This window comes from Agelaius phoeniceus, chromosome 12 (assembly GCF_051311805.1).
Source record: "Agelaius phoeniceus isolate bAgePho1 chromosome 12, bAgePho1.hap1, whole genome shotgun sequence".
NCBI classification, from domain to species: domain Eukaryota; kingdom Metazoa; phylum Chordata; class Aves; order Passeriformes; family Icteridae; genus Agelaius; species Agelaius phoeniceus.
Genome location: NC_135276.1, coordinates 7560001 through 7587076, shown reverse-complemented (window position 1 = coordinate 7587076; position 27076 = coordinate 7560001). Strand labels below are relative to the sequence as shown.

General features: G+C 40.9%; 1 protein-coding gene across 12 annotated transcripts in view; it reads left to right on the top strand.

Moving 5' to 3' along the window:
• Nucleotides 1–27076, top strand: part of ZNF536 (zinc finger protein 536) — a 345510-nt gene that overhangs the window by 135248 nt on the left and 183186 nt on the right. For 11 of the 12 annotated variants that reach the window (XM_077184912.1, XM_077184919.1, XM_077184918.1 and 8 more), the window contains one exon: nucleotides 23598–25769. In XM_077184912.1, the coding sequence (XP_077041027.1) occupies nucleotides 23600–25769 (2170 nt within the window). In that variant the 5' untranslated portion in view covers nucleotides 23598–23599. Of the gene's footprint in view, nucleotides 1–16213; nucleotides 16353–23597; nucleotides 25770–27076 lie in introns of all 12 variants that reach the window. The other variant, XM_077184915.1, reaches the window with a different exon arrangement.

Genomic DNA, 27076 nt, shown 5'->3' with positions numbered 1-27076 from the left:
AATGCATGGTCAACCACAAAAAGAGAAAAATATCATCCTTAGCATCTTTGGACTGTCTTAAAAAGAGCAGTGGGTTGTCCATTTCTTTCCTTCTCAATTTTGGTATACCTGAGCATTTCCTGTCCCTGGCTCAAGCTCTGAATAAGCACTGCAGGTTGTCCCAGGGGGCTGTGGAGCTCTCAGCTCCCCAGTTTGACTCTGCAAGAGCTGCCTGAATTCTCCTCTGCTGAGAGTGAGCACAATCCTATTAACCATTCTGCACAAGAATGGGGGTACAGGGGTGGGTGGGTGGGGTAGGGTGTCCCTTTAAAAGCGCTGGGTTAGTAGCAGCACAATTAGACTTTTCTGTCTTTAGTTCCTGCTGTACCTCTGAAGCACTTGTATGGAATGGATGCTTCAAATTAAGTATGACCTGGTTGTCCAATCCCAATTACCTAAAGAATCCCTCAATTTGCTTAACAATTCCCTCACAGCTATTATGGCTCTGACTGATTGTCCCCAGGACTCTCTTAGGCTTACAGCTAATGTAATTGATTCTTCAGTAGTAGCCTGAAGGGCCATTTGGCTTCAACCATGGTCAGGAGATTTTTTTATTTTTTTATTTTTTTTTAAGCTAAGAGAATGGTTATTTTTTATAGTCATTCTGGTTTTGGAGGGTGAGGGTGGAGGGAATCATCTGGTCACAGCTTGGAACAACAGTCTGTGCCAGATGGGGATGTATTTTCCTTGGGCTCTCAGTTAAATCGGCTTTGGATGGAAGGTCTATGTAGACTTCAACCCAAAATTTGGATGGATTTTTCTGAAAAAAACCTGTAGTGAATGCTTCATTCTGACATTTTCCACTCTTTCTTCCTCTCAGTCAGAATTGTAAGAATGTTTGGGATTTTTTTTTCTGTAACTGAATGAATCCCAGTCATGACAGATGAATCTTTTCAGTTGTGACAAAGCTATCAATCCTTGAATGGTCTCAGTCCCAAGTTCTTTATACAAGGGTTGGTTACAAACTTTGAAACTGTAAAGTGAATTGTCTTTTCAAAAAAGACTAGATCATAGAATTCTGTAGGCTGGGTTAGTAAATCAGCTCCAGTGGGGGTGCTCAGTGAATCCCATGCTGTCGTGTTGGGCTCTTACTTTCTGAGTTGTGTTGTGGCCCTGTTTGGTTACTTTTATTTTTCACTTGGAAAAAGTTCATAGGTGCAAGGACAAAATTCCATCAAAACCCTTTCCAGAACCCTCACCCACTTTCTTCACCAAATCTCACAGACCCATAGCTAGAACATCCAGCAGAGGTAACAGGAGATTGGTTTAGAACAGATAAAAGGAAATAATTCCTGACACAGTGAGTAGTGAACCTCTGGTACTTGCTGCCAAGGGAATTAATGGAGGCGGACAGCATCAGCAGGCTCAGAAAGGGATTAGACAGATTCATGGAAAACAGTTCAATAAACAGATAGTAATAAACAGGTCAATAAACATCTAAAAAATTGCCATAGCTTTGAGTCATGAAGAGCACTAATTTTCTACATATCTAGAACCTCAGAATTAAGGTGCTTAAACTTGTTGAGAATGATAAAGAGATGCTTGGATTGCTATTTGGTAAGGTATGGGGATGAGGGAAGAAGAGAAGGGGGACTGATGTCTGTCTGAACACAGCAATGAGTTGTTTTTCTGCCTGAAACCCATAAGGAAGGGAATGACTCTTTCAATGGGGGTCCTTAAAGGAATGGTTCACTAGGAGTGTTACTGAGTTTGAATCTCTACAGCTCTGGCAGTCTCTGAGAATGCTAGATTCTCAAAAATGTCTTTGAAGTCCAGAATTGCACCTAAACCACACCTTTTTCCAAGACAGACTGGGACCTTGCTAGGAAATGGAAGGCCCTATTGCAGTAATAGTACTCAGCCATGGGAGACCCTATATTCCACCTCCCTGCCCCCCCAGAAATAAAAATCTGGGCAGAGTATATGTTGTCTATATTGCTTAATGCATTTTAAAAATATGTCAACATTAATTACTAGTATGATGTACTTGCCAACAAAATAATGCACAAAATGCACAATATTTCCCAAATCTCTTCCATATGCAGGCCATTAATTAATGTCCTTACAAAATGAACCTTGTAAGTAACAATTTAGTCTTGATCCTGGTAAAATATGATTTTGAAAGCAGTGCTCATGGAGAAGCCATGGAGCTGCCAGCTGCCCTTTGGTAAAATATGTGGTATAGTTTGGATTGTAGAACACTGTTTTTCCTGCATAGGGTAAGGAAACACTGACGAAAAGTTAGGCTATCTCTGCAGAAAAGGCATTGGGATCTTGAGAGGATTTCATTCTCTTTAAAGGTAGATGTCTGATTCAGATAGATGAGATACTAGAACAGCTACAAATGGGTGACATAGATTGTGTCTTAAAAAAAGACTGTAATAAAAACAGAAAGTCATATAATGTGCCAGACCATATTGTAGTCTGGCAGAAAAATGGCTCCAGCCAATACTAGCACTATTTGTTTACAAGTTACATTTTCCTCATCTGTTGTTCTCTACCTGCAGAGTGACTTTGCATCTGCTTGAGATTTCAAGGTTATTGAACAAACTTGTCTGTTTCCTGATTGAAATTTCACTCTGATTCCCTCTTCAGCTACTGAAACTTGTTACAATTAATGCTTTGTAACATACCAAGGACCATTGATGCTCTGCCTTAAAGAAATTTAAAAGATGAGATGTTATAGAAAAATAAACCCTGCAAATTTCTGGTCAGTGACATCTCCCACAAGAAGTGCTGAGGTTTGCCAGTCTTAATTTAAGAAAGTATTTCAGCCTGAGCTTATATTTGGGCAAGTTCATAAATTTCAAGCAAAGTTTTGGAGAGGAAATTGAATATACAGTGAGGATAGAGAAGCAAAATTAGCATGGCCATTGTGTGCATTCTGCTTAGTGATTCCAAAAAGTTTTAATTACAAATGTTTATTAAACTATATTCCCTCCTGTACAGGAGATCTTCCAAATTAACTGATACCTCTTGATCTGTGAGTGAGCCCTTTAGGTATCCCAAAGATATATGGTCCTCAGGAGGGAAAATATTATTCAGGATATATAGCAGCAGTCAACTGATTGCCCTGGAAGATCATATAAGTAGAAGGCCTGATGATGTTGAAATGAGATGACAAATTGAAATTGTTATGGGAACTTTTTGAGGAAAAGCCTGTACTTAGTTTTGGTATTTTTGGTAGGGATCATTGTAGTCGCTTCATGAAATTAATAATTTTTTTAAAAGGGAAAAATACAGAAATTTTGTTTATAAACATTTTTGCCAATTGAAATGAGGCAGAGCAGAGTTTCACCTCTATGTGTAGATTCATGCTTTGCCCAGTGCACTGTCTGTGCAGAGAAGAAGATTCTGTGAGTGTGACCCCTCCTGTGTGCACAGACACTGTACCTGCTCCCTTACCAACAACACAGACACATCAGTCTGAACCCAATATTTCCTTGCTGCACACAGCAAATTCAAGATAGAGGAAAAACTTTTCAATAATGGTGTTAGTCTCTGAAAAAAAAAAAATTACCATTAGGAATAATTCCAGTTGCCATTGTTGTTTAGTTACTGTCTTTGTATCACTGCATCCTCACATCAACTCTATTCTATTGCTGTCGTATCCCAAAGTGCTTTGGGTTGATGGTGGCAGTGCCACAGGTGGAAGAGCATTCCAGTGGTGGGGAAATAATGCATAAAGAACTGGAAGCTCCTGGGGATATATTTTCCATTTGAATTTTTATGTTTATTTTCATTCATGAAACCTGGTATAGCCAGTCAGTAATGTGTAAGGTAGGACTCCCTGTTCTCCTGTATTCCAGCTTGATGCTCCATTGCTACTCAGTGGTACTACAGAGATATTTTTGAGCAGGGAAAAGAAGGGTGAAACCCTCACAAATCTGTTAGAGAAACCCTAGAAGTGTGTGTTGCTGCGGTTAAATGGTGTGTGACTTATAATAAAATTACACATGGGTGAATTTTTTTCTTTAGAATGTTTTGTAAGTAATATCTTACAGGCCAATGTAGTTGGGTTTTTATTCTGATTGTATTTATTTATTGAAAGCAGATTTTCAGGAAAAAAAGGTTTAACTGTAGGTGCCCACCTTGATTTTTGTGTTCTTTGTTGACAACTGCAGGATGTGGGTAAATTAAATATTTTTCTGTATATGTGGTTGTCATTTGAAACAATAAGCTTCAGATCTCTGTGGACTGAAGTTACACCCTGAGATCTATATATGGATATAAAACTTTGTCACTGATTCAGTGTGAGTTTAGACAAAAACTCATGAGATTTATTGCAAAGACTCTCACCAAGTTGTTTTTGCATTGGGTCCATCAAGTATATTAAAATGTGTACCTCCCTCTGTGTTAAGTCTTGGTATCTCTACATAGCATGGACTTTGATGCTTTGTGATTTTTATTATGTACTTTTGCCAGCCTGTTGCATGTTTGGTGGAACTTCCACTGCAGATAGTCCCTCCAGAAAAGTCTGGTAACTTCCCACGAAAAATTTAACACAGGTGTTTTAATGAAACAAATTGCAGTTTGAAATATCTGATTTTCCTAACCCTGCCAAAAGCCCCCAGGACAGAGCAGTAAGCGCTGATCCCCCAGCCAGGTTACCCCTGCCAGCTGCTCTCTGGTGGTTCCTGCCTCCCAGTACACGAGGAGCAGTGTGCTACTGTAGCCCTAATGAAACCAGGGAAATGTGCTTGCACTGAGAGCTGGACTAAGTTCACATCACATTTGCCAAGAGCATGCACACTAAAAATTGCTGTGAATCAGTTAACATGTTACTCCGTGATAAGTTGTGGTAAACCAATTTTCTGATCTTATGAATGCTGACTTTGACTTGATTTGGGTGGTTTTATTTGAGCTGAGGGAGCTCAGTCTCTTGCTGCTTGTTGTTAGCTGTAGGAGCCAGGATGAGATCAGAGTTCCATTGTGATCGCAGTACTGCAGCCAGAGGCTTGGGGTGTTATTTCAGTAACTTTATCAGTCTGATTTGACAAATTAATGTAAAATTAAATACAAACAAACAAACCCACTCCAAACCAAATTAAAAAAAAACAAACAAACAAATGAGTAAAAAAACACAGAAGGTTGAGAGTGACTACAGTGCTGGTAAGGAAATGATGTTGAGATAGTTTTTAGAGAAGAAAAGGGAGAGTGAGCACAGTCTTACAGGACAAAGGGTCCAGTGGAAACAGCTCATCCAGCTCTCTCCCTCAATGCATTTTGTTCCAAGAGAAGTTGCCTGTTGCAGAGGGATTTCATGGTACCAGCTCACGCCCACTTAGTTCAGGTATTTGAAAACAATCACATTGAAATGGATTTCCCCCGTTTCTCTGTCTGTCTGTCTGTCTCTCTCTCTGTAACTGTTATATTTGTTACCAGTTCTTCAAGAAATCAGAAAATAATTTGTTCTTCTTTGAAACTTGTGAGAATTTTTAAAAAATGTTGAAGGAAAACTGGTACTGTAAAAGGAAACAGAAAAAACTTGAGTAGTTTGGGACATATGTGACTTTTTTTCCTTTGTCTTTTTCATATTTGGTTAAGAAATGTACTTGTTTAAGAAACAAAGTTGTATAATAAACATATTAGTAATGTTGGATGTAAGACATGTTTTCCTAATACATTGGTGGAATTATTCTGGATCAGTTGACTCTTCTGTAAATATGCCCTTAAGGTCAGGAGGACCTTTGGTTCCACTGCTGTACAAATGCCATTTGCATAAGTTCAAATTGTCCAGGTCCAGTTTTCAAACACAACCTATTTTTTGGCAGCATTTCAGAATTTATAGTTGCACAGGATTGGTAGAGATATTTGGGGTTTCTATTTTTCACACTTCTGTTTCTATTTAGTAGCTCTTTTCATATTTTCTATGAAAGATACAATTGAGCATGATTAAATCTTTCTTCTGTATTTTGTGGGATAGAAGAGAGAGTCACTTGCTTTAGCCTCTTGATCAGAAGACAGGAGAGGCTGACTTCATCAACATAGGGCATTTAGAAATGGATTATTTAAAACATTTTTTAAATATAAAACCTCCTCTATCTGTAACAAACTGCAGGAAAGTGTTCTTCATGCAAGAAAGTTTGGCTTTCAGGTGGAGCCCACTTTTGCTCTTTTTGATTTAGTACTGGGAAAAAAAAATCTAAAAATATTTTTGAAGCTACAGAAAGGTTTTTTCCTGAAGAGTAGCAGGAGATGCTTTTCTCCCAGTTGGAGAGTGTGCTGATCAGTCAGTGGCATTTCAGCCTGGGAACAAGGAGGATTCTCCTCCTTGACCAGAAAGGGGGCCAAGGATCTGCAGAGCATCCTGTGGAGTTCCATGCTGTTTTCTGCTCAGCACAAGGCACTGATCAACATCCCCACAATGGTGATTCACTTTGAGTTACTCATTTAGTAAAGCTTCAACTGCTTTATAAATTAAGGCAGACATTATCATTTTTGAGAAATCTAACAATAACAGCCTACCAGATTCCAGAGAATAATAGCAATGACCAACTGTGCAGGTCAGAGGGGCTGTGAGTGTGCATTCGTGAGGACTTCGGCTCTCCTTTGAGAATTTCAGACAGAAGCTTCTATTAAAGTGCAAAGTATTGTTATTATCTTTGTCCTTTATACATATTTAAATAGTACATGATAATCATCTCTGTGAACTCTTAACTATTCATAAAGGTGGCTGTCAGTTAGAGGCCTGAACCAGTACTCCAGATCCAAATACTTAAAATGATAGATCATGTTGTAACCTTCTGAGAATTATTCATAACCTTTGTGTAGGAGGAGTTTCCTTTTAGGAGACAGGCTTTGCAGATGATTAGTTAGTGGGGAATTTAATTGTACTGTTGGGGTAATGATATCCAAGAATGGTGGAGAAATTTTGCCAGCTTAAAGTAATTTTTGTAGATTTACCCACAGAAAGAGCAAGAGGCAGAGGATGATGAAGGTAGAGGGTTCATCCCTCTTTCATCCTTCCTGGTGTAGCATTTTCTGATCCATTTCTGATCCTTCATGGCACAGGAGGATCAGAAATGGATCAGAAAATGCTATGGCTACCTGTGTGTCCCCCACTGCCCCCAAAGAAAGGTTAAAGGAGTATTACAAATTAAAGTTGTATAGAGACAGGGTTGCTCTGAACCATGAAATTTTGAGAACTTCATACATGTATTTTGCAACTCAGTACTCAGAACAGCTACTCCTAATTAGCACAAAAGCTTAGGTTGGAGCCTTCAGGTGGAGTGTAATGGAATGTACATTTTAAACCATAAAATTTTCAGTCTCTATGGACTTCCCAAATACCTTCCTCTTGGGGTATTGGTTGTTCTTTGGCCACTTCTCTTTGACTCAAACCAGAATTTACTGAATCTAAGAAAACCAAAACCAAACACAGTCAGGTTTCTGACTAAAAATTTTGTCAGAAACCTCATACACTGACCATCCATGCAAGAAGTGTCTGCCTTGGGCTCTGCTGGCCAGCTGTGAGCTCAAAGCCATGCACTCCCCTTGGCCCAGCATCAGAAGAGCCATCCCAAACACCAACAGCCCTGGGAGAAAGGAGCAGAGGAGAGACCAGGCAGGTGGGGAGCACCTTTCCTTTCACAGGAGCATCATGCAGCACTGTGGGGTCTTGGCACGTCTTCCCAAAGGTTTTCCAAAGTTAGAGCTTTGCCTGTTTCGCAGCCTCATCCCCTCTGGAGCTCATCAGGCCTTGGAAAGAGCAGCCTGTGCATCCATGCTCTGATGGGCTGAGGTCCTTCCTGGAGAATTCCACTCCTCCTGATTGAGGGAGATACAGTACTCCTTCCTCTAGTTTATTTTACCCTCTTGGTATGCAGAGTATTCTTTGTTAATCTTCCTTATTTATTTGAATGTTAATTGGTCCTTGTTAATTTGGTTTTCTGTGCTGGAAGCCAAGGTCAACAACGAGTCCTTCCACATTAGCTCTTAGTGTGATTGCAAGGTAGTGCAATGCACCTTGGAAAAAAGTAGAAAGAAGCCTTTCCCCTGTTTTTAATGTAACCTTTGTGTCAGGTAGGGGTTTGGAGGTTGAAAGAGAGAGAGAAAATGTATGTTCAGCGCAGGCTGAAGGAGTCCTATTGATTGAAAGGGACTGTTAAATTAAAAGACAGTTGTTTTGAAAGCAAAATATCACTTGACCCCGAAGAGACAGGCAATTGCAGCCCTGGGGTTAGGTATAACAACAGAGCTAGTTTTGCTGTGGGAATGCAAACAGCAGGCCTGGAAAGCAGCTTTAGGTTTTTTCTGTCGCTTAGTTGTTTGCATATGCAACTTTAAAATTGCTGTTTTTGTTGCACTAAGAGCAGTCTCTTCTGAGAACACCCTTCTTTTGGGCTGGAATGGCCATTTTATGAGATAAAAGTAAGAATTTTTGTCTAAAACAGATTCTGTTCCATGGGGCAAAACAAACAGAGCTATCATAACACTTTAAATAGTAATCAAATATGTTTTTCTGTTTGCATTCAAAAAGGTGGAAAGGTAACTTGACAAGATGAAAGAAGGAACCAGATTTGTGTACCCCCCTTTCTCAGTAACAGGTATAGAGTTTTAGAGAAGACTTCAAGGCAAAAAGAAAAAAGCATAGAATATACTGTTATGGTGTTATTTTTGTCTTTCATTTTTATGACAACTTATTTGTACTTAAAGGAATCTTTCCAAAGAGTTAAGAAGCATCATTAAATAAAGACTGTGAAATGTGCAATATGGCTTATTTATTTAAATGTTAATTGGTCCAACGAACACTTCTAATTAGCTCTATATTTGCTTAGCAAAAAGTTTTACAAATTCCAATTGTGAAAAGCAGCTATTTTGAGCTGGTAAGCATGTTGCAGAATCAGCTATGATTTTTCTATAGTTCTCAGCCCTTGAAGGCACAATTTAATTTTTCATGTATGCATACTAGCAACGGTAAACACTTGCGAGTGTAAAGAACCTTCTTTAATTAGCTGCACAACAATTAAAGGATTCACAAACTAAATTGAACCCTGTCTCTGTGCTTACTAGCTGAATTCTACCACCTGTCACAACAGCACTTTGTTCAATCTGTTATGCAAAATCATTATAGCAATATAGCTGAGGAAAAAAAAAGAGAAAACAGCAATTATTTCTTACTTTTCTCTTGAATGGGTTATTTTGGGTTATACTGATGTCAGGTTCATTGAAGCTAACCTTTTGAAATCTGTAACAGCATAATACTTATATGGCAGGCTTAGAATAGCTAGGAGAATATTTTGTTTTACCCTTTTAAGAGCAAGTGAGGCACATCCTGAAAGTACGGTACTTTCTCTGATCATTTGGAGGAAAAAAACCTCACCAGAAACTCTGCTAACTCCTGCAGCAGCCTGTTATTGCTCTTTGTCAGACAAAAAAATGACCAGCATCTAACAGTACAAAATACTCTTTTGTTATTAAAGCTTGTATGCCAATATGAAATCTAGTTTTAAAACCCACTGGTTTCCTAAAGTGGAAAGAGCTGCACTTTTAGCTTACCTGTCGTGGCTTCTGACATATGTGATTATTCTTCAGATCCTGAAACTAAAGTAGCACATAAATATAATCTATAAAATACTGGACTTAATTTTGTGCTAACTTTATTTTTCCTTCAAGCAGAAGTGGTTAAAAATGAAAAAGTTTGCATCTTTACAGAAGAGCCTCACCTCTCCTTTTGATTGCACCCCTTTTCTGATGGGAGCCCAAAGGAGCAGGTGCACCAGGACACCAGGGGTCCTGATTTGCACCCCCATTTATCCCTCCTGTAGCTCCATGTACAGGAGTCAGGCTCTGACAGCTCCTGGACACCTGGCTTGGGCTGTACAAAGCTGCAGGCACCATTTCACCCCTCTGCTGCCTGCAGAGGTGAACTCCTGGTTACCCCCTGCTCACTCCTCTTCCTACTCATTTTGGGCTGGGCAGAATTGGAGGGAACAGGAGGAAGGTGGAAACTTATTAAAGGCCAGCTGGGGAGGAGGTGGGCATGGGGCAAGAAGGGTGAAGGCCCTTGGGTCACTTGCCCTGCTGCTCCCTGCAGGGACAATGATCCACCCTCAGCACCCCAGGGTTTGTGGTGCTGCTGAGCATTCCCAGTGAAGCAGCAGTGTGTTCTCTCTGTGTAAGGACTGTGGGGCTGCAGGGAGTGAGGAAGACCTGTTTAGGTTTCTCTTTATTCTGCAGTGACAGCTGACAGGAATGTGCACCTCGCTGCCAGCTCTCCTGCGGGAGAGGCACAGGTACGTTCTGTGTGCTCACCAGAGCTGAGGAGCTGAAAGCAAAGCTGCCTGCTGACAGCTTCCTGAAATCATATCAATAACATATTGTTAGCTCTGCTGATTGAAGCTAAAAGAGTCTGCTGTTGGATAAAGGATACTTGATACGGGCGTTTCATAAGCTGGGGATATAAATGAATAACTCTGCTCATTCACAGTGCTTACACTTTTTACAGTATAATTTTTATGCTATTGTCATTTTCCAATATTTCTGAAAAACACAGAAAGAGAACAAAGAAGTTGTTTAATAACACTGTGAGTTTGGTTTTTTCCTAAAAAAGTCAGTCGGAAAATAAAATTCAACAAAAAATTGGGAAAAGAATTCTCTTTTTGTTACTTAAAAAAAAATTAAAAAAAGTAAAGCTGCAAGGAAGCCAAATACTTTGATTGAACTTGACTTAAATTCTCAGATAATTTTGCACTGAAGTATGAGGAGCCACAATTTGCTCTGTACATCTACTTCTTTCTTTCTCACATCAAATAAGAATAGTTAGTCTATTCTGAAGTATAAAACTAAGGAGATGAAAATCCTTTTAATTAGAAAGAGGTATAATGATCTCCATATTCATAAGTGTAGGTGCAAGGGGCTGGAATTCAGAAAAATGAGTTTCTGCTTGGGCAACAGGAGCAATACCATTACCCAAGCAGGGATTTTGTGTGGGAACTCCTGAATGCTCTCAGCTCTGGAGATTTGGGATTCAGCCCTGTAGGAAGAGAATCTCCCTGATGCTCTTGTTGCAAGCAGTGGGAGCCCAGTCTCTGCCTCCCATGGCCAGGTGCTTGAACCTGAGCCACCAAGCCTTTCCCCCTCCTTTTGTGTTTAGCTGGAGTCACCTGGATTCACACTGGTTTGCAGCAGTGTGAATTAACATTGAGCGAAGCTTTACACTGGAGAAAGTGAACACAAACTGCTGATTTGCACAGTTTTTCAAGAGGCTTGGAATAGTTTCACTGAGAGTTTGTGGTGGTTTTGTGTGTGTTGTGTTGAAATCTTGCAGTGAAGCAGTCCCTGTTAGTCCCTGGTCCTTCTGATAACAACTGTAGCTGCTCTCAGCTCACTGTGGGACTGAAGGCTCCTGGGATGCTGTCAGTCACTCAAAGGAGTTTGGTCAGAGCTGTTTGTGCCCAGAGCTGGCTGCTAAGGATATATTTCAGTCAGCAGAGTCCATCTCCCACCTGACTTTGCAACCGTAATTGAACTTGCCAGGGTCTGTCATCCTGGGATTGCATTTATCAGACTTTCTTTGTCAGCTTTGTTACCACTCACCTATCACCATGAGAGGCTGTCTTTTCAGCCAAGGGCCTGCAATGTTGCAATTAACATCAAAATTATTTCAAGGATTTTTATCCTGCAGGTAGCTTTGAAATGTTATTGTATTTTTACAGTATTCCTTCTCCTCTCATTCATCTATCTGCCATGTGTCTGCCAGGTTTTCAGTGCCTTTCTATTAATGGTCAAAGCTACTGTGCCCAGATAAAACAGGGGTGCCCAAGCAGCAGTTGGTGCCAAGCTTGTTGGATCCTGAAGGTCCTGTTTCACCACAGTCAGGGCTCACATCTCTGCTTCCATGGAGAGAGAGGTGATTCCCTTTCCTGTACCTTCAGGGCAAAGGGAGGAGATTCTCTGTTCCCTTCAGGGGCTGCACCCCACTGCAGCCAAGAGCACTGCAAAAATAGGACCTTTTCTTGTGGTCACTGCTGTAACATCATTGCCATTCCCTTGGTTTAACTGCAAAACTGTTACAACTGTTTGGTACCAACATTCAGAGGAAGAGGCAGAATAATCTCACTGCAACAGGTAAAGAGGATTTTAAATCAGCTGGGAAAATACAGGCAAATACCCTGAGTCAGTTACTTTTAGCAGAGATGTTCCTGTTTGGGGTTGCCTTCCTCCCTCTGAAAGAGTAGTGTGATGTATTTCTTTTTGCTCCTTTAAAAGGACATATGATAAAGAGCTTGTTTTCTGGAGACTCCTGACCCCAGGGTGGGTGTCTGAGCAGCACAGTGACTGCTAACCACACCCTGGTAAGCCTGAGCCACTTGTATCAGTGGGAAAGCAGCTTAGGAGGTCCAAGTTGGCCTTAGAGTTCCCAGCTCTGCTCTTGTGTTGATGACAGTGATCAATTAATAAAGTTAAATGACAGAAGCAGTGATGTATCAGTAAGAATATAGGCAGAACAGAACACCAATGCAATAAAGGGGATTTGTGTTTTCTTCTGCTTCATTTTACTTGGTATTATTTAAGTACATTTTTTTCATGCCTTAGTCTGTGTGGTATTTCCTCATCTATCTTTTCCACTTAATTCTTTAACGAGTTTTTTCTTTCTGCTTTTTGGGAGACCGCAAACACAAGGGGTATTCTGAGAAATGTTTGCTCTATTTTTCCAGCATTAACCTGCTTCTAGTGTCCCTGCCTATTTCAACTGCATCTTTTACTTCATCTCATTCCACTCAAACTTTAAGCCTTTCTCAGCTTTATCCTTTTTTTTTCTTTTTCCCCCTGGAAATTAGTATTAAACTAATATGATGAGTAATAACTCATCAAAGCCACTTGTATCTAAGAATCACTATGACCATCTAAATTATGTGTGGTATTTTTTGTCACCAAGTCTATGTGTTATAGGGAGAAGAAAAATATATCAGTTGGATTGAGGGAAGATAGAAGTTGGAGATAGAAAGTATTAACAGCCAAGGATCTCTGTTTTTTAAAAAAAAAAAACAACAAAAATCTCTAGTATTTTAAACAAACAAAAAAAATTTATGCTGACAGGTTTGCCATGAGTTAAAAAACCCTGTCTATTCAGCAGTCAATTATGTTTGATAAAGGAAAGCTATCTGGCATACTGGACTAAGCAATGGGAGTCAAGAGTTCTGGATGCTGTCCCTGGCTTCTTTACAGAGGATGAGCCATCTATTTAAGTCAAGATACATGGCAAGCTTTTTCCTAAATGAGATGTGGAAATGATCAGTTTGGGATACTTATTTCTACAGTGCTGAAATTCTGAAAACCTTGGTCCCTTTATGCTCTTTGGGAGCACAGAAATTGGGCAAGTTACTTCTGAATTTTTACCTGTTTCCACTTCCATTGTATTAAGATGTTGGATGTTTCTGTACCCAACAAAGAAACATTTAGCAAAGGTGTTCCTCTCCTCTCCTCTCCTCTCTGATTGAATTGATCACAGTGTGCTTTGGGGTTCCATGTGCTGGAGGCCTTTAGGGAATGCTGGGGCAGGAGCTGCTGGGGAGAAAGGAGGGGCTGTTTCCACATCTGTCGTGTGGCCCTTTATGCTTTTCATGGGGGTGATTTTTTTTTTTAATGTTGTTTTTTCCTTAAATATACTGACCTTGAAGAATGCAGCAATTTATCTTTTCATTTTCTCTATATTTCTTCCTCTTTTTTGTTCCCCATTTAGAATTATTGGAAGTAAAATAAATGCAGTGCTATTATATATGTACTTTAGGAGTATGTATTATCACATATATTCTCTTTCATGTGCAACAGGTTACACGAGATTTAATATATTAATCTTTCTTTTTTCTTAAAACACTTTCTTAGGCACGTAGTTTCTGTCTTGATGTCATCACAGGTAGCCCATATGCTTAGTGATGCATTGTTTTGTCTACAGTCTAACTCAATAGCATGCAATTTGGAGCATCCTTAATTATCCTACAAACCATTTTGTGATAATGAAACCAAATATGGTGTAGACTTGGCTGACATCTCTGTGATATTACTTGGCATACCAAATATTTCTGTTTCAAATATAAATTGGTTACTGCTTCTTCAAAATATGCATTCTATTAATTAAATCTATACTTGAGACATCATCCCCCCACCTCCCAAGCTGTTATAAGTATTCTCCCTCTCCTTGTTCTGTATGCAGATAGGGTTGGGTATAGGCTCTCTAATTTGACAAAAAATAGGCTAACCTTGGGGTCTTTCAGTCCTACAACCACAGTTGAGTGTGCAGAGTCTTTCCATATAAGTAGGTCTTTTGTTCCACTAGAGCAAATGACTTAATTTCTTAGAAAGCTTTTTCTTTTTTTAAAGGTTTAACTATAACAGTCTTTACCTAATAGACCTGGGATTGCAGGGAGGTGATTAATGTGAATTAAAGGATCTCTGTGACACAGGACTAAAGGACAGAATTACGGTGATGTTGTTGTTGACAATCTCACTCGTGAAATTTAATTCCTCCCTAAACCAGATTCCCAACATTTTGCATAAATGTTAAAGTTAAAGTCTAACTGGACCACATACTTTTCAAAAGTCTATTCAGGGGTGTTCTGTTTCTGCATTTTCCCGGGCAATGAGTGTCTTTGTCCCTTGAAATCCATCTATTTATTGCAGTGACACCTACTGCTGAGAGAGCTGATCCGCAGCAGGCTCAGATCCTGTTAAACTTGGCCAACAAGCACTTTGTGACTCAACCAGCAGATGTTTCTGTGGCTCAGGTCAAAGGCAACTTATGGACTCGGGTTTTTTTGCTTTGCTCCTAGCATTAAGTGCCAGGAAAGTCAACACTAGGTACAGACAGTTGACCTGACCAGTAGCAGGAGGAACTGAACCAGGCCCCAGAGGATCTGCAAAGACCAAAGCATTAGTCTGTTGAGCCACTGTGCTGGCTACAGTCCAGCAGTTTCAGACAACTGACTATCTGATTGCATGCCTGGATTTTAGTAATGATTTCACATACTTATTTGATGATTTGTATCCAAGCTTATGCTTCTGACAGGTGCCCTTGCAAACAAAATCTCGCTGGGCTATCACATATGAATATTTCACAGTCAATCATACTTTGATCTTTGGGACATATGTGCGTGCATTTGACATTATATTTAGCTGTGCACAAAATCTAAGTCTAAGCCTTTGTGAAATGAAAAAAAAAAATCATCAACTCATCATTACAGTTTTGGATTTAAGTTGTTTCAAACTGTGCTTTGAGTTCTGTGGTCTTAAGTCTTCTTTATTGATCTCTTTGTAATTGGTTCAGGGGGCCTGATCCTCCTGTCCTCACCAAGCTGAAATGCTTGGCCTTTTATTTGGAACTTCCCTGTGTGAGGAATGCAGGATTAATAGGGTCAACATTATGTATCTTTTAATGTTATATAATGGGTTAGAGCGTTGCAGACTTCCAGTGCAGTGCAGTGTCCTCAGATGAGAATCGGAGATTCAGAGCCCTTTCCATGCTGTAAAAATTACAAAAAAATTAAATAATAAATGTGCTTTGTAGAGTCTTCCAGGCATTTTATTATTTTATTTGTACTCTGTGATGGTAAAGTGGTTCATTAAAAGCTTAATTTTAAGGTTTCTTCAGTCTGATGTGGATGCCAGTTAGATTAATTAAAGTGAATGATCAGATAGGAGCTACAGGAAATTGATCAAATTGGAGAGGGTTTAATCAGTTGTATACATTCCAAATTACATGAAAATAACAAATTTACTTTAAAAAATGCTGTTTCTAAAGTAACAGAAGCTTTAGTTTAATGAAGCATTCCACAAATAAGGCTCCAATATGAATTTTGGTATCACTCTTTTCTTTACTTTTACCATCAAAAGATCACTAGGAAAAAAAAAAGTAAAATGAGAATCAATGTTTATAAGCTAAGAAATAATGATCCCAGATGCAACCAGTGCCTGGAAAAAAAATCATGATTTTTTTATTTTTTAATCTACTGAACTTTCAGTAGCAATTATTTATCCTTCTCTTCTTTGGATCTGACTTCTTAAGTATATGCAAGTGAAATAGAATAAATAAGGAGGAAAACAGATTTTGCTAAGTCACATGCAAAGTAGCAATAAATCAAACAGCTTGTCTGCATTCTTCTAATCTTTCTATTCTAATCTGTGAGTGAGATTTATAAATGACCTCTCCTCTCCTCTGTGCTCATCTTCCTAGATTGTGATCACAAACGGTTCACAGTCCTCCACTCCATGGGTGCTACCAACCAAAGACTGCTCTGGTGATTTATCTTCCACTGATCAGTTATCAGTCCCAAAGGCTGTGCTAACTAGAAAGTACCCTGCAGATGTAACAGGTATTTTAGAAAGCCACTCTCTTTCCAGCCCAGAGCAAAGGCAGTACAGCCTCAGCAAACCATTTTCTGTCTGCTAATGACTTTTGAAACTTCAAAATCCCTCTGCTAACCCTTCTTTAAGACATAAAAACTGTTGTGGAATGAGTTGGCTCTGTTGTTACTAAAGGAGTACTTTGTTTTGGAATCAATAAGCAGCTTGTTTAAATATCAGCACTACAAAGCAGCTACAGTTTTGTCAAATGCCTTCCCGGCTGCCCCCTGCGTGGTCCCGGCGCTGGAGGATGGGTGATGGTGTGGGGCTGTGGGATGGAGCCTCCTGGGCTGTGGGATGGGGCAGCCCTGGAATCTCCTGGGATAGGGGATGGGGCAGCCCTGGAATAACTTGGGGCTGTGGGATGGGGCAGCCCTGGAGCCTCCTGGGGCTGTGGGATGGGCCAGCCCTGGAATCTCCTGGGATAGGGGATGGGGCAGCCCTGGAGCCTCCTGGGATAGGGGATGGGGCAGCCCTGGAGCCTCCTGGAGCTGTGGGGTGGGGCAGCCCTGGAGCCTCCTGGGATAGGGGATGGGGCAGCCCTGGAATATCTTGGGGCTGTGGGATGGGGCAGGCCTGGAGTCTCCTGGGATGTGGGATGGGGCAGCCCTGGAGCCTCCTGGGCTGTGGGATGGGGCAGCCCTGGAATATCTTGGGGCTGTGGGATGGGGCAGCCCTGGAGTCTCCTGGGATGTGGGATGGGGCAGCCCTGGAGCCTCCTGGAATATGGGATGGGGCAGCCCTGGAGCCTCCTGGAGCTGTGGGATGGGGCAGCCCTGGAATATCTTGGGGCTGTGGGATGGGGCAGCCCTGGAGCCTCCTGGAGCTGTGGGATGGGGCAGCCCTGGAGCCTCCTGGAATATGGGATGGGGCAGCCCTGGAATCTCCTGGAATATGGGATGGGGCAGCCCTGGAATCTCCTGGAATATGGGATGGGGCAGCCCTGGAATCTCCTGGAATATGGGATGGGGCAGCCCTGGAGGCTCCTGGGGCTGTGGGATGGGGCAGCCCTGGAGTCTCCTGGAGCTGTGGGGTGGGGCAGCCCTGGAATCTCCTGGGATAGGGGATGGGGCAGCCCTGGAATCTCCTGGGATATGGGATGGGGCAGCCCTGGAATCTCCTGGGATATGGGATGGGGCAGCCCTGGAGCCTCCTGGGATATGGGATGGGGCAGCCCTGGAGCCTCCTGGAGCTGTGGGGTGGGGCAGCCCTGGAATCTCCTGGGATATGGGATGGGGCAGCCCTGGAATCTCCTGGGATAGGGGATGGGCCAGCCCTGGAGTCTCCCCCAGAGCTCTGGGCAGGCTGTGCTCTGTTCCTGCTCCAAACCAGCTCTCAGGAGCTGCGAGTTACAGGTGCTCTGCAATGCCTACAAAGCCTAAATGTGCTAATGTCACTAATGGTGATAGCCAATTACCAAGCTGGCCTTAATAATGTTTAAATAAAAACAAATAAGATAGGACACATTACCTGTAGGCCAACTTTCTTTTTTTAAAGACATCCTGTTATACTCCAGAAACCATATATTTTCCTGATATAATTATATTATACCCCAAGGAACAGGACACCTACTTAACAAAAACTCCTATGAAGTCGATGCAATTACTCTATTTTACATAAGTAAAATGAGAATAGAATTTGGCCTAATGTTTATTTCATTTTATCAGACTGGATAATGCTGTCCTGGTGGCATTAAATACAGCTGATCTCTCCCTCCCCTTCCGTGCACACATGTTTTTGTTAAAATCTAACTATTTACATCTATGTCTCTTAGTATTGCCTACAAATCAGTCAAAGAAGAGTAGGTCATTTATCCTGCCCTACTGTTTATATATTAATCATCTGGCAAATAAACTGCTCAGTATCCTACCCACCTCAGTAATATTTGTGATGTAATTTGTTTGGATGCCCAAATGTCACCAGCGTTGATTGTAAGAGATGAAAAAAATGTACTTGCTCAGCACACCAAGCTCTGGGCTAAAATGTAAGCATGAAATCTCTGGTTTATTTTTGTAATAATGTTTACAGCTGTTTAATGACCCTGAAAGGGTTCAGTAGTCTGGTGTTCTGTATTTCTTAACAGGAGTGTATTATGCTTATAACAGCTTTAGTTCAACTGTTTCGGCTGCAACAATAAGAACAATATTTAATAAAAATTCAATATATATTCTGATCTCAGCAATACCTGTTTACGAGTTGCTAAGAACTGAAGCAGTCTGTATTGGAGTATTTAGAATTTGCCAGTGGACCACAAGATAATGTAGATATATGTGAATTTTTCTAGCTGGAAAGATAAATACCAGGTCTATATTCTGAAAGCATAAGTAACAGTGTGTGTAGCTCTAACTGCTCAGAGGATCAGGGCCAGAGCGAGCTTGTCGTTTAAACACGTGAGCTTGTAAAGCATTACTTTGCTTACTGAACTGTAAATCTTTTAACTAACCTAATCTAAGCTATAATAACAGCACAACAGTGGCTTTAAAATGACTGTTTTCTCTACAGCACTGAAGAGGGGAGAGCTTCAGTGTGTGTGTGTGTCCAGCAGGAATGAACAGGTGTAAATAAGAGCTGAATTTGGTCCATCTGTTTACAAAGATAACAGGTGTGTGTCTGCACATATGTGTCTGTATACAGATCTTCATGTGCCTGCATATGTTTACATGTGTGCCCAGGCATAGATTTATCTTTAAATTCTCTCATCCTGCTTGCCATATTTTTTTTTCTCTGTTTCCAGCAAGAGGAAGCTCAGCTTCTCGTATTACATTAATGTAGTTGTGATGACAGGCATTTCTGGTGTTATAATTGGTTTTAAATTCCAGTAATCCATTTCAAATAGTTAAATAAAATCTGTGTGTTCAATTGAAATGGCTAAAGCCAGAACTTTCGCTATTGATATCACAGGAAATAGTCTTGAGGGCAAAAATGTGAGTGAAATCAAAATAACTATTAGTATCATCAAAGGGACTTGAATGTCTCACTGTACCTTTATGTAGGAGATGAGAGAGAGTATTTTATAATATCTGTATCCCATAGTGAGTTTCATAAGCTGAGCTCCTGCTCAGAGGAGCAGGATCCTGCACACTGGGTACAGTTTGTGGCCAGATGGCCTTGGCTGGTTGGTGTGTTGCCTCCCAAGGGTGCAGAGTGAACCCAGCTGGGTGTAGCCTGTGTCTGCAGCAGGGTCAGTTTGGGGCTTTTTGGCCACAGCAACTCACCTGGGCAAGAGCTGAGGGTTTCTTTAGGTTAGAAAGGGCAGCCCATGACTCCTGATCCCAACACGCTCCGGTGCGGTGCCATGTCTTGAGACACTGTCTTTACCCAACATTTGAGATAATTAAAGGTCGGAAATTTACTAAATAAACTTCAACAAATATATTTTGAATTCTTTAACAATCTCAAATTTGATTTGCAGTTCATTTTGTAAACATTTGTTAACTACAGAGAACATTGTGCTTCTGTTCCCAGCACGAGAGATGGCAAAACATTCTGTGCCTTTCCTTATATGAGAGATCAGGATCATGAAAATAATGTGATAGACTATATATTAAACAATTGAAAGCTAGAGGTCTTCCCTATCATGGAGCATCAAAGCAGCACTTATAAATTGACTTTTCCAGATTTTTTATTTTTGTATACCTTGACACCAAGGTGGGTACCATGAACTGCAGGGGCCCCAGAGGGGAATGAAAGCCCCTTACTCCCCCTGGTGTAACCCTCTCTGGCCATAGATCTAGACAGGGATGATAGATAAAGAGGGAGAGAATGAAATTGCTAAATTTTTTTTTTTTAGAGAAATTAGGAAAATTAGATTGAGTTATCTAATTCATAGTGGAATGATGGATGAGGCTGTGTTTTGTTTCTGTCTTGCATGTGGATACAAGATGAGATTTTGGTAGGTTTTGCTGTGAAAGGGCTGAGGGATACCAGGAGTGGTTTCTGTGAAAGCTGAACAGTAGCAAGGTCCCTGTGTTCAGAAAAGCTGTGACTGGGCATGGCAGGAGGAGAAATTCCACAGGGCAGTACTTTCAGTGCCTGCAGATGAGGGGGGAAATGCAGTTCAAGTGAAGAACACATCTTGAGATGGAGGTAGCTGGATCCCAGGAGCTGCACGGCTGGTCAGAGTGGGTGGCATTCAGAGCTGGTTGTTGCTCACTAGGCAGAGGCTTTGCTGACCTCTCTGCATATTTAATAAAAAATGTAAAACATTTGCCATGCCAAAAGATCCATGGGGGGGGGGGGGGGGGTCAGGCTCCCCTGACTTGATCCAAAATTATTAGTCTTTAAATGAGAAATTATGGATTTGGTATTCCTCTAAACTATTTTTTTTACTTGTTCTCTCAATATTCTACATTAAGTATTTCTCTATGATTTTGGAAGACAGAAAATAGCAAAAAGGAAAAATTGGAAAACTTGCCATGTTCCAGCTACAAATGCTGTTACTTTATTAAAGTTATATTTGAAAAAGGAGCACAGAAACCTCAACCACAACTCCCCTCCCCAATCCAAATAACCATACATTTGAACTGATGCTTAGGGTTAAACATCAGAATTAATAAATTCCACTGGGATCTGTCAGCATTTCCAAACTTTGATAGAGCATAAAATGCTAAAATTAACTACCCAAACCTCTCCGAGCATGTAAAAGCACCAGGTCCTATTGAGATCAACCAAAAAAAAAAAAGAAATTTACACTTTAGTTTTGAAGCTGTTATAGAATAATGACAATTCACAAAGGCCTTTCTAAACATTCCTCAGTGTTTGTGTGTGTCAGCACATGCTATGCATTTCTGGAATTGTCACGTTCTTGTTTGCCAGCGTGCCTTGTTTTAAGCATGGTGGGGAGAAATAACACTCCTGGGTATGTGGAATCCAGACAAAAAGTAGATTCAGGTTTTAGGGTTTCTCTTGTGTTGTTATTTGTGAGAGTATTTGTTATTTTTTTTTTTAAGAAGCACATAGGCAGATATTCAAAATCTCAGTTAACTTCCGGCAATGGCAGACCTAAGGACACAAGTATTCAGTTGTTTAATTAATCCTTTTGAACATGAATTTGATTTGTTCCAAAAGTTAAGCAAACTTTCAAAAATTAAATAAAAAACAGAAGTGGTTTGTGTGTACCCACATTTTGAATGATTTTGTGGTCTGCTGCACAGAAAACTTGAATGGAAATTAAGAATTTTCCTTGTTTACTACATGGCCTTGGGTGAACACCTGGCTTGATTATGTTCTCCTACTCTCTACTTTTGGAAATCAGATACTGCAAGCTAAATTTAAGTGGAGTCCTTTTATAGATTTAATTTCTTTATATTTTTATGAATAACAACATTGACAGCAGGCAAATAATGGGCCCCCAATATGTGACCTAAATCAGACTGTTAAATTTTGAAAAAGATCTGTTATGTATATGGGCAAAATTAGGTAGCCCTTGTTCTTTTTTAATACACATGAATACAACTCTTTCCTGTACTTACAAGATCTGCCTTGTGTCACAACCTCAGTCATCTTGTCAGGAGCAAAGAGGTCTCCCCTCAAAGACCTCCCATACTTTGTTTTTAGGCCCTGATCCTGCAAATACTTAATCATGTGTGGAACTTTGCTTTCAAGAGTCACCCTTTGAAGTCTACTGGACTGCTCCCATGAGCACAATTACATGCATTTTAAGTGTGTGCCAGATCTGGACCTTGCATTGTCTATCAAGTGGCCACTGTGGAGCTGTGTGAGGAGTGGAGTCCAGCCAGGGTGTGCCTGGAGCCTTTGTGGAGGACACAGGGAAAAAATGCTTTTGGCTAAAGCCAAAGAGAGGAGTGACCAAATTAATTTTTTAAGAACCTATAGAATTCAGTGGTTTTGAGAGTGAATAAAGTGTTATATCATGCCACTGAACAACAAAAATCTTAATTGTAGTCTAATATAATCTTATAGCATCATATAGTTTATGAATTAGTTATGAGAAACTTTATATTTTTAACAGAATTTTATAGATACATTATATCTGTATAGAGTAGAGAAATGGCAAGGATGGATTATTGTGGACAATTATGCAGACCAGAACAGAGCACTTGTGTTTAACAAACAGCTCTGAATTCTAATTTCCAGCAATATACATAGTGTAGCTACAATTTGTAGTCATTACTGTGTATTAGGAAAGTTATTAGAATTCTTAAACTTGTTGAGGCTTTCCACAACACCTTTCCTAGATTTTAATTGGTTTTATCTAGTTCCATAAGAGAGCTCTTTAAAACAAATCAAAGTGTCTTAAATCACATGTATCACCCATCGAAGGACAGAGATATTCCTTCTGTAATCTGGCAAGTTTTCCTAGGAACAGAAATCTGAAGGTTCTCAACGATGAATTAAAAGACTTGGCAGAAGATAATTTATGTGCCTTTTGATGAGCTCACTTTCAAAATGACAAAATAACAATGTTTTGTAACAGAAGGGTTAAATCTTAATCTCAGAGGTTTACAAAGCTGCTAGTCGCAGTCTCCTTAAAATTTAATATACCTCGTTAATGCTTACTTGCAAACACTGAAGGATTTTTATGATTATAATCATGTGTTACAGCACCTAGTACTGTTTCTAAGCAGCATACTAATCAGCTTAATGAGATATTACTGCACTTTTTGTTGACTAAAGCAAAATCCCTTTTATTGTTCTAAAGCTTGTCCTTTATTTTTTCCCAAAACATTATCTTGTTTTATTGTACACCAGTAAATATCATACCATCGGTTTTTTGTCAAATCATAAAACTATCTTTCTCATTGTAGAATGTGTAATATATTGAATATGGTTAATGGAACTGAAAGTTACAAATGGATTTCTATTTTGGGGGTTTTTTTTGCTGGCTTTTTAAATGAAAATGGGAGATGCATAAGATTTCTTTTTTTATAGGTTTAGAAATGCAGACAGGTGCAGTTTCACAAGAAGGACAAGGGAGGTGGTAAATGCCTTTGCCCCTTCTATAATAATTAGATTTTGAAATTGTCGCATATTTTAAAATAGTAATGAATAGTTCTTGGTACACATGCAGAATGAGTACATGTATGATCAAAACTGTGTAGCACAGTTGGCACTTAATACACTTTTAATTGTTTTTACACTAATTCCTTTGCATTATTATGAGTAGGTAAAACATAAAATGCAAATTGTACGCCAGTGATTCAATGCTTGTAGCTCTTTCACAGTCTGAATCTAAAATATCTTCTGATTTTCAGAGATGGAGGAAGCTAGTTTGTGCCTTGGTGTTTCTTCAGCTGTGCCAGAAGCTGACGCCCATCTCAACAGCACCATACTCAATGGGCAATATTCAATGAGTCAGAAGCTGCACCAGATCACTTCCCAGCTCAGCCATGCCTTCCCAGAGCTCCAGAACAGGCAGAATCCCGAGGAGAAGGCGTCAGTGCCACTAGAAGACAAAAGTCACATGTCCATAGCAAACCAGCCCATCAGCAGCCAGATGGCCCTGCTGGCAAACCAGCTCAACAGAGAGGTGGACACCAGCTTGAACGGGCGTGTGGATCTGCAGCAGTTCCTCAATGGACAGAACCTGGGGATTATGTCTCAGATGAGCGACATTGAGGATGACGCTAGGAAGAACAGGAAGTACCCCTGTCCCCTGTGCGGGAAACGCTTCCGCTTCAACAGCATCCTCTCGCTGCACATGCGCACCCACACTGGAGAGAAACCCTTCAAGTGTCCCTACTGTGACCACAGGGCAGCTCAGAAAGGCAACCTGAAGATACACCTGCGTACTCACAAGCTTGGGAACCTTGGCAAAGGTCGTGGAAGGGTCCGAGAAGAAAACAGACTTCTGCATGAGCTGGAGGAGAGAGCGATTCTTCGGGACAAGCAGATGAAGAGCAGCCTCCTGCAGCCACGACCCGATGTGAAAGCACAGCAGCACACCCAGCCCATGCCGCTCGCAAACTGCAACTTGTCTGTGCCACCTAATCACAACACACCTGATATTTCAAACCCTGTTCCCTCTCCAAAGCCAGCCAGTGTCCAGGAAGAGGTTGTCGCTCAGACAGCCGGGTTCAGATGCACGTTTTGCAAAGGCAAGTTTAAGAAGCGAGAAGAGCTGGACAGGCACATAAGGATCCTACACAAGCCTTACAAGTGCACTCTGTGTGACTTTGCTGCCTCGCAGGAGGAGGAGCTGATCAGCCACGTGGAGAAGGCTCACATAACTGCAGAGTCAGCACAGGGCCAGGGCTCCAACGGGAATGGGGAGCAATCCACCAATGAGTTTCGTTGCGAGGTGTGTGGCCAAGTGTTTAGCCAAGCCTGGTTCCTAAAAGGCCACATGAGAAAGCACAAGGATTCCTTTGAACACTGCTGTCAGATCTGCGGGAGGCGATTCAAAGAGCCTTGGTTTCTTAAAAACCACATGAAAGTTCACCTGAATAAGTTATCTGTAAAGAACAAATCTCCTAATGATCCTGAAGTACCTGTCTCCATCAGCAGCATGTCCCAGGAAGCTCATGCAAACTTGTATTCAAGATATCTGTCATGTTTGCAGAGTGGCTTTCTTCCCCCTGACAAGGCGAGGTTGAGCGAACAAAATCAGATCTACAACAAAGGAGATATGCCCATGAAAGAGAAGGAAGTCTTGGGGAAGCTCCTTTCCCCCATTTCTGGCATTGGCCACAGCATTGCCGAAGGGGATAAACATTCTTTATTGGGCTGTCTCAATCTGGTGCCTCCTCTGAAATCCAGCTGTATAGAAAGGTTACAAGCTGCCGCCAAAGCAGCAGAGATGGATCCAGTAAACAGCTATCAGGCCTGGCAGCTTATGGCAAGGGGAATGGCCATGGAACATGGCTTTTTGTCTAAAGAGCAGCAGATACAGCGCAGCCACGAAGACACTTTGGCAAATGCTGGAGTTATGTTTGATAAGGAGAAGCGGGAGTATGTGTTAGTAGGAGCAGATGGCTCTAAGCAGAAAATGCCTGCTGATTTGGTTCACAGCACTAAAATGGGCAATCAGAGAGACTTGCCAAGCAAACTAGACCCTTTAGAAGGCAGTAGAGATTTTTTGTCACATGGTATGAACCAGGGACTCGATTACAACTTACAAAGTCATGGAAACATAAAAGAAAAGCCAACTGAATGCCCGGACTGCGGAAGGGTTTTTAGAACATACCACCAAGTGGTCGTTCACTCCAGGGTCCACAAAAGAGACAGGAAAGGAGAAGATGAAATAATTCAAGGTAGTCTCGATGAGCGGCGTGGGTCTGGAAGTGATCAAGAGTCTCAGTCTGTCAGCAGGTCAACAACACCAGGGTCCTCTAACATTACTGAAGAAAGTGGAGTAGGTGGGGGTCTCTCGCAGACAGGGAGTGCTCAGGAGGACAGCCCTCATCCTTCCTCACCCTCCTCTTCAGGTATGATAACTTCTTCTTCCCTCTCTGCACTGAAAGCTTCATAGCTGTATTTGGAATCATGGCAGTAAAGTAGTTTATGCATTCTCTTGTCAGGTTGTTTCCTACAGTCCACAGGGATGTGCTATTATTTGCCAGAACATCTGTGTTTGGGTTCCTGCAAAGCCTTTGAGGTTAATTCTCTGCTCACCCTTTTCCCCTCCAAGGGCAGCAGGTTTCCCAGCCTTTCAGCTGACACCTTCCTGCCCTGCAGGGTCTGAGCAGCCACCAATGGCTGTGCCTCTTCCAGGGCCTCTCCCTCCTGGTTTTGGAAGGTGGTTTTCTCCTCCTCTTCTATTCATGGTGTCTCTCTTGCAGATCCTGCCCTGTCCTCTGTGTAAAAGGGTGAGGAAAGATGCCTTCTTGAGCTGCAGATAATAAACTGCATGTTGGCTCCCCTCTCTGATTGCCCTCCCTCTGACAGCCATGTCAGTTCCTTAGCTATGTCCTTATACCTGGCCACTGGGCTGATTAAAAAGAGATTCAGAAATACAAATTACTAACCTTTTGACAATCTTCTAACTTATGTGCAGATTTTAACTTGTATGAAGCCTTCTGCTTAATTCACACCCGTTTGAAAGTACAAGAAAAAACAGAAGTCAGACTGAAACATTTTAATTGTATTATATGTCATGTTACTTGCTGTGTATAAAATAGCAAAGCAGATAATATTTCATTGGAGATCTCTATAAAATATTGAGCTTCCTGGTACAATTTTTAAAGTTACTAGCCTATGACTGCTGAAATAAAATTTCCAAGTAATAACAGGTAAGATTTCTGGCCTCATGTATATTTCCAAAGTCACTTACTAATGGATAGTAAATTGAAAGTTATATCTTCAGCCCTTTATAAAGAAAGCACCTCACTAATACTGTAATCATTCTGCAAGCCTAACAACAGAGGAAATCATGCCATAACAAATACTCTGTTACTAATGGCAACATTGATTTCTGCAATCAGCCATTAAGTCTAGAAAATGAAAGACAGTTTGAGGTACCTTAAGGCATTACATTGCCCACTGTTAAAGAGCTGGTAGCAGGCTGTTGAGGGTAATTCTTTTTAGCTTTTTTTCCCCCAGTTTCAATAAATATTTTAGTATTGGAGGCAATTCACTGTTACAGTTATTAAGTATATGCCAGTTTACTTTTGTTGTTCTTGTCATGCTCCAGTATACTCTACTTCTGAGGCCAAATTAATATAAAAATAGTGTTAGTTTGCTGGCTTATTACAAACCAGTAAAGAAATTGTTAAGACACACAAATCTGCACTCC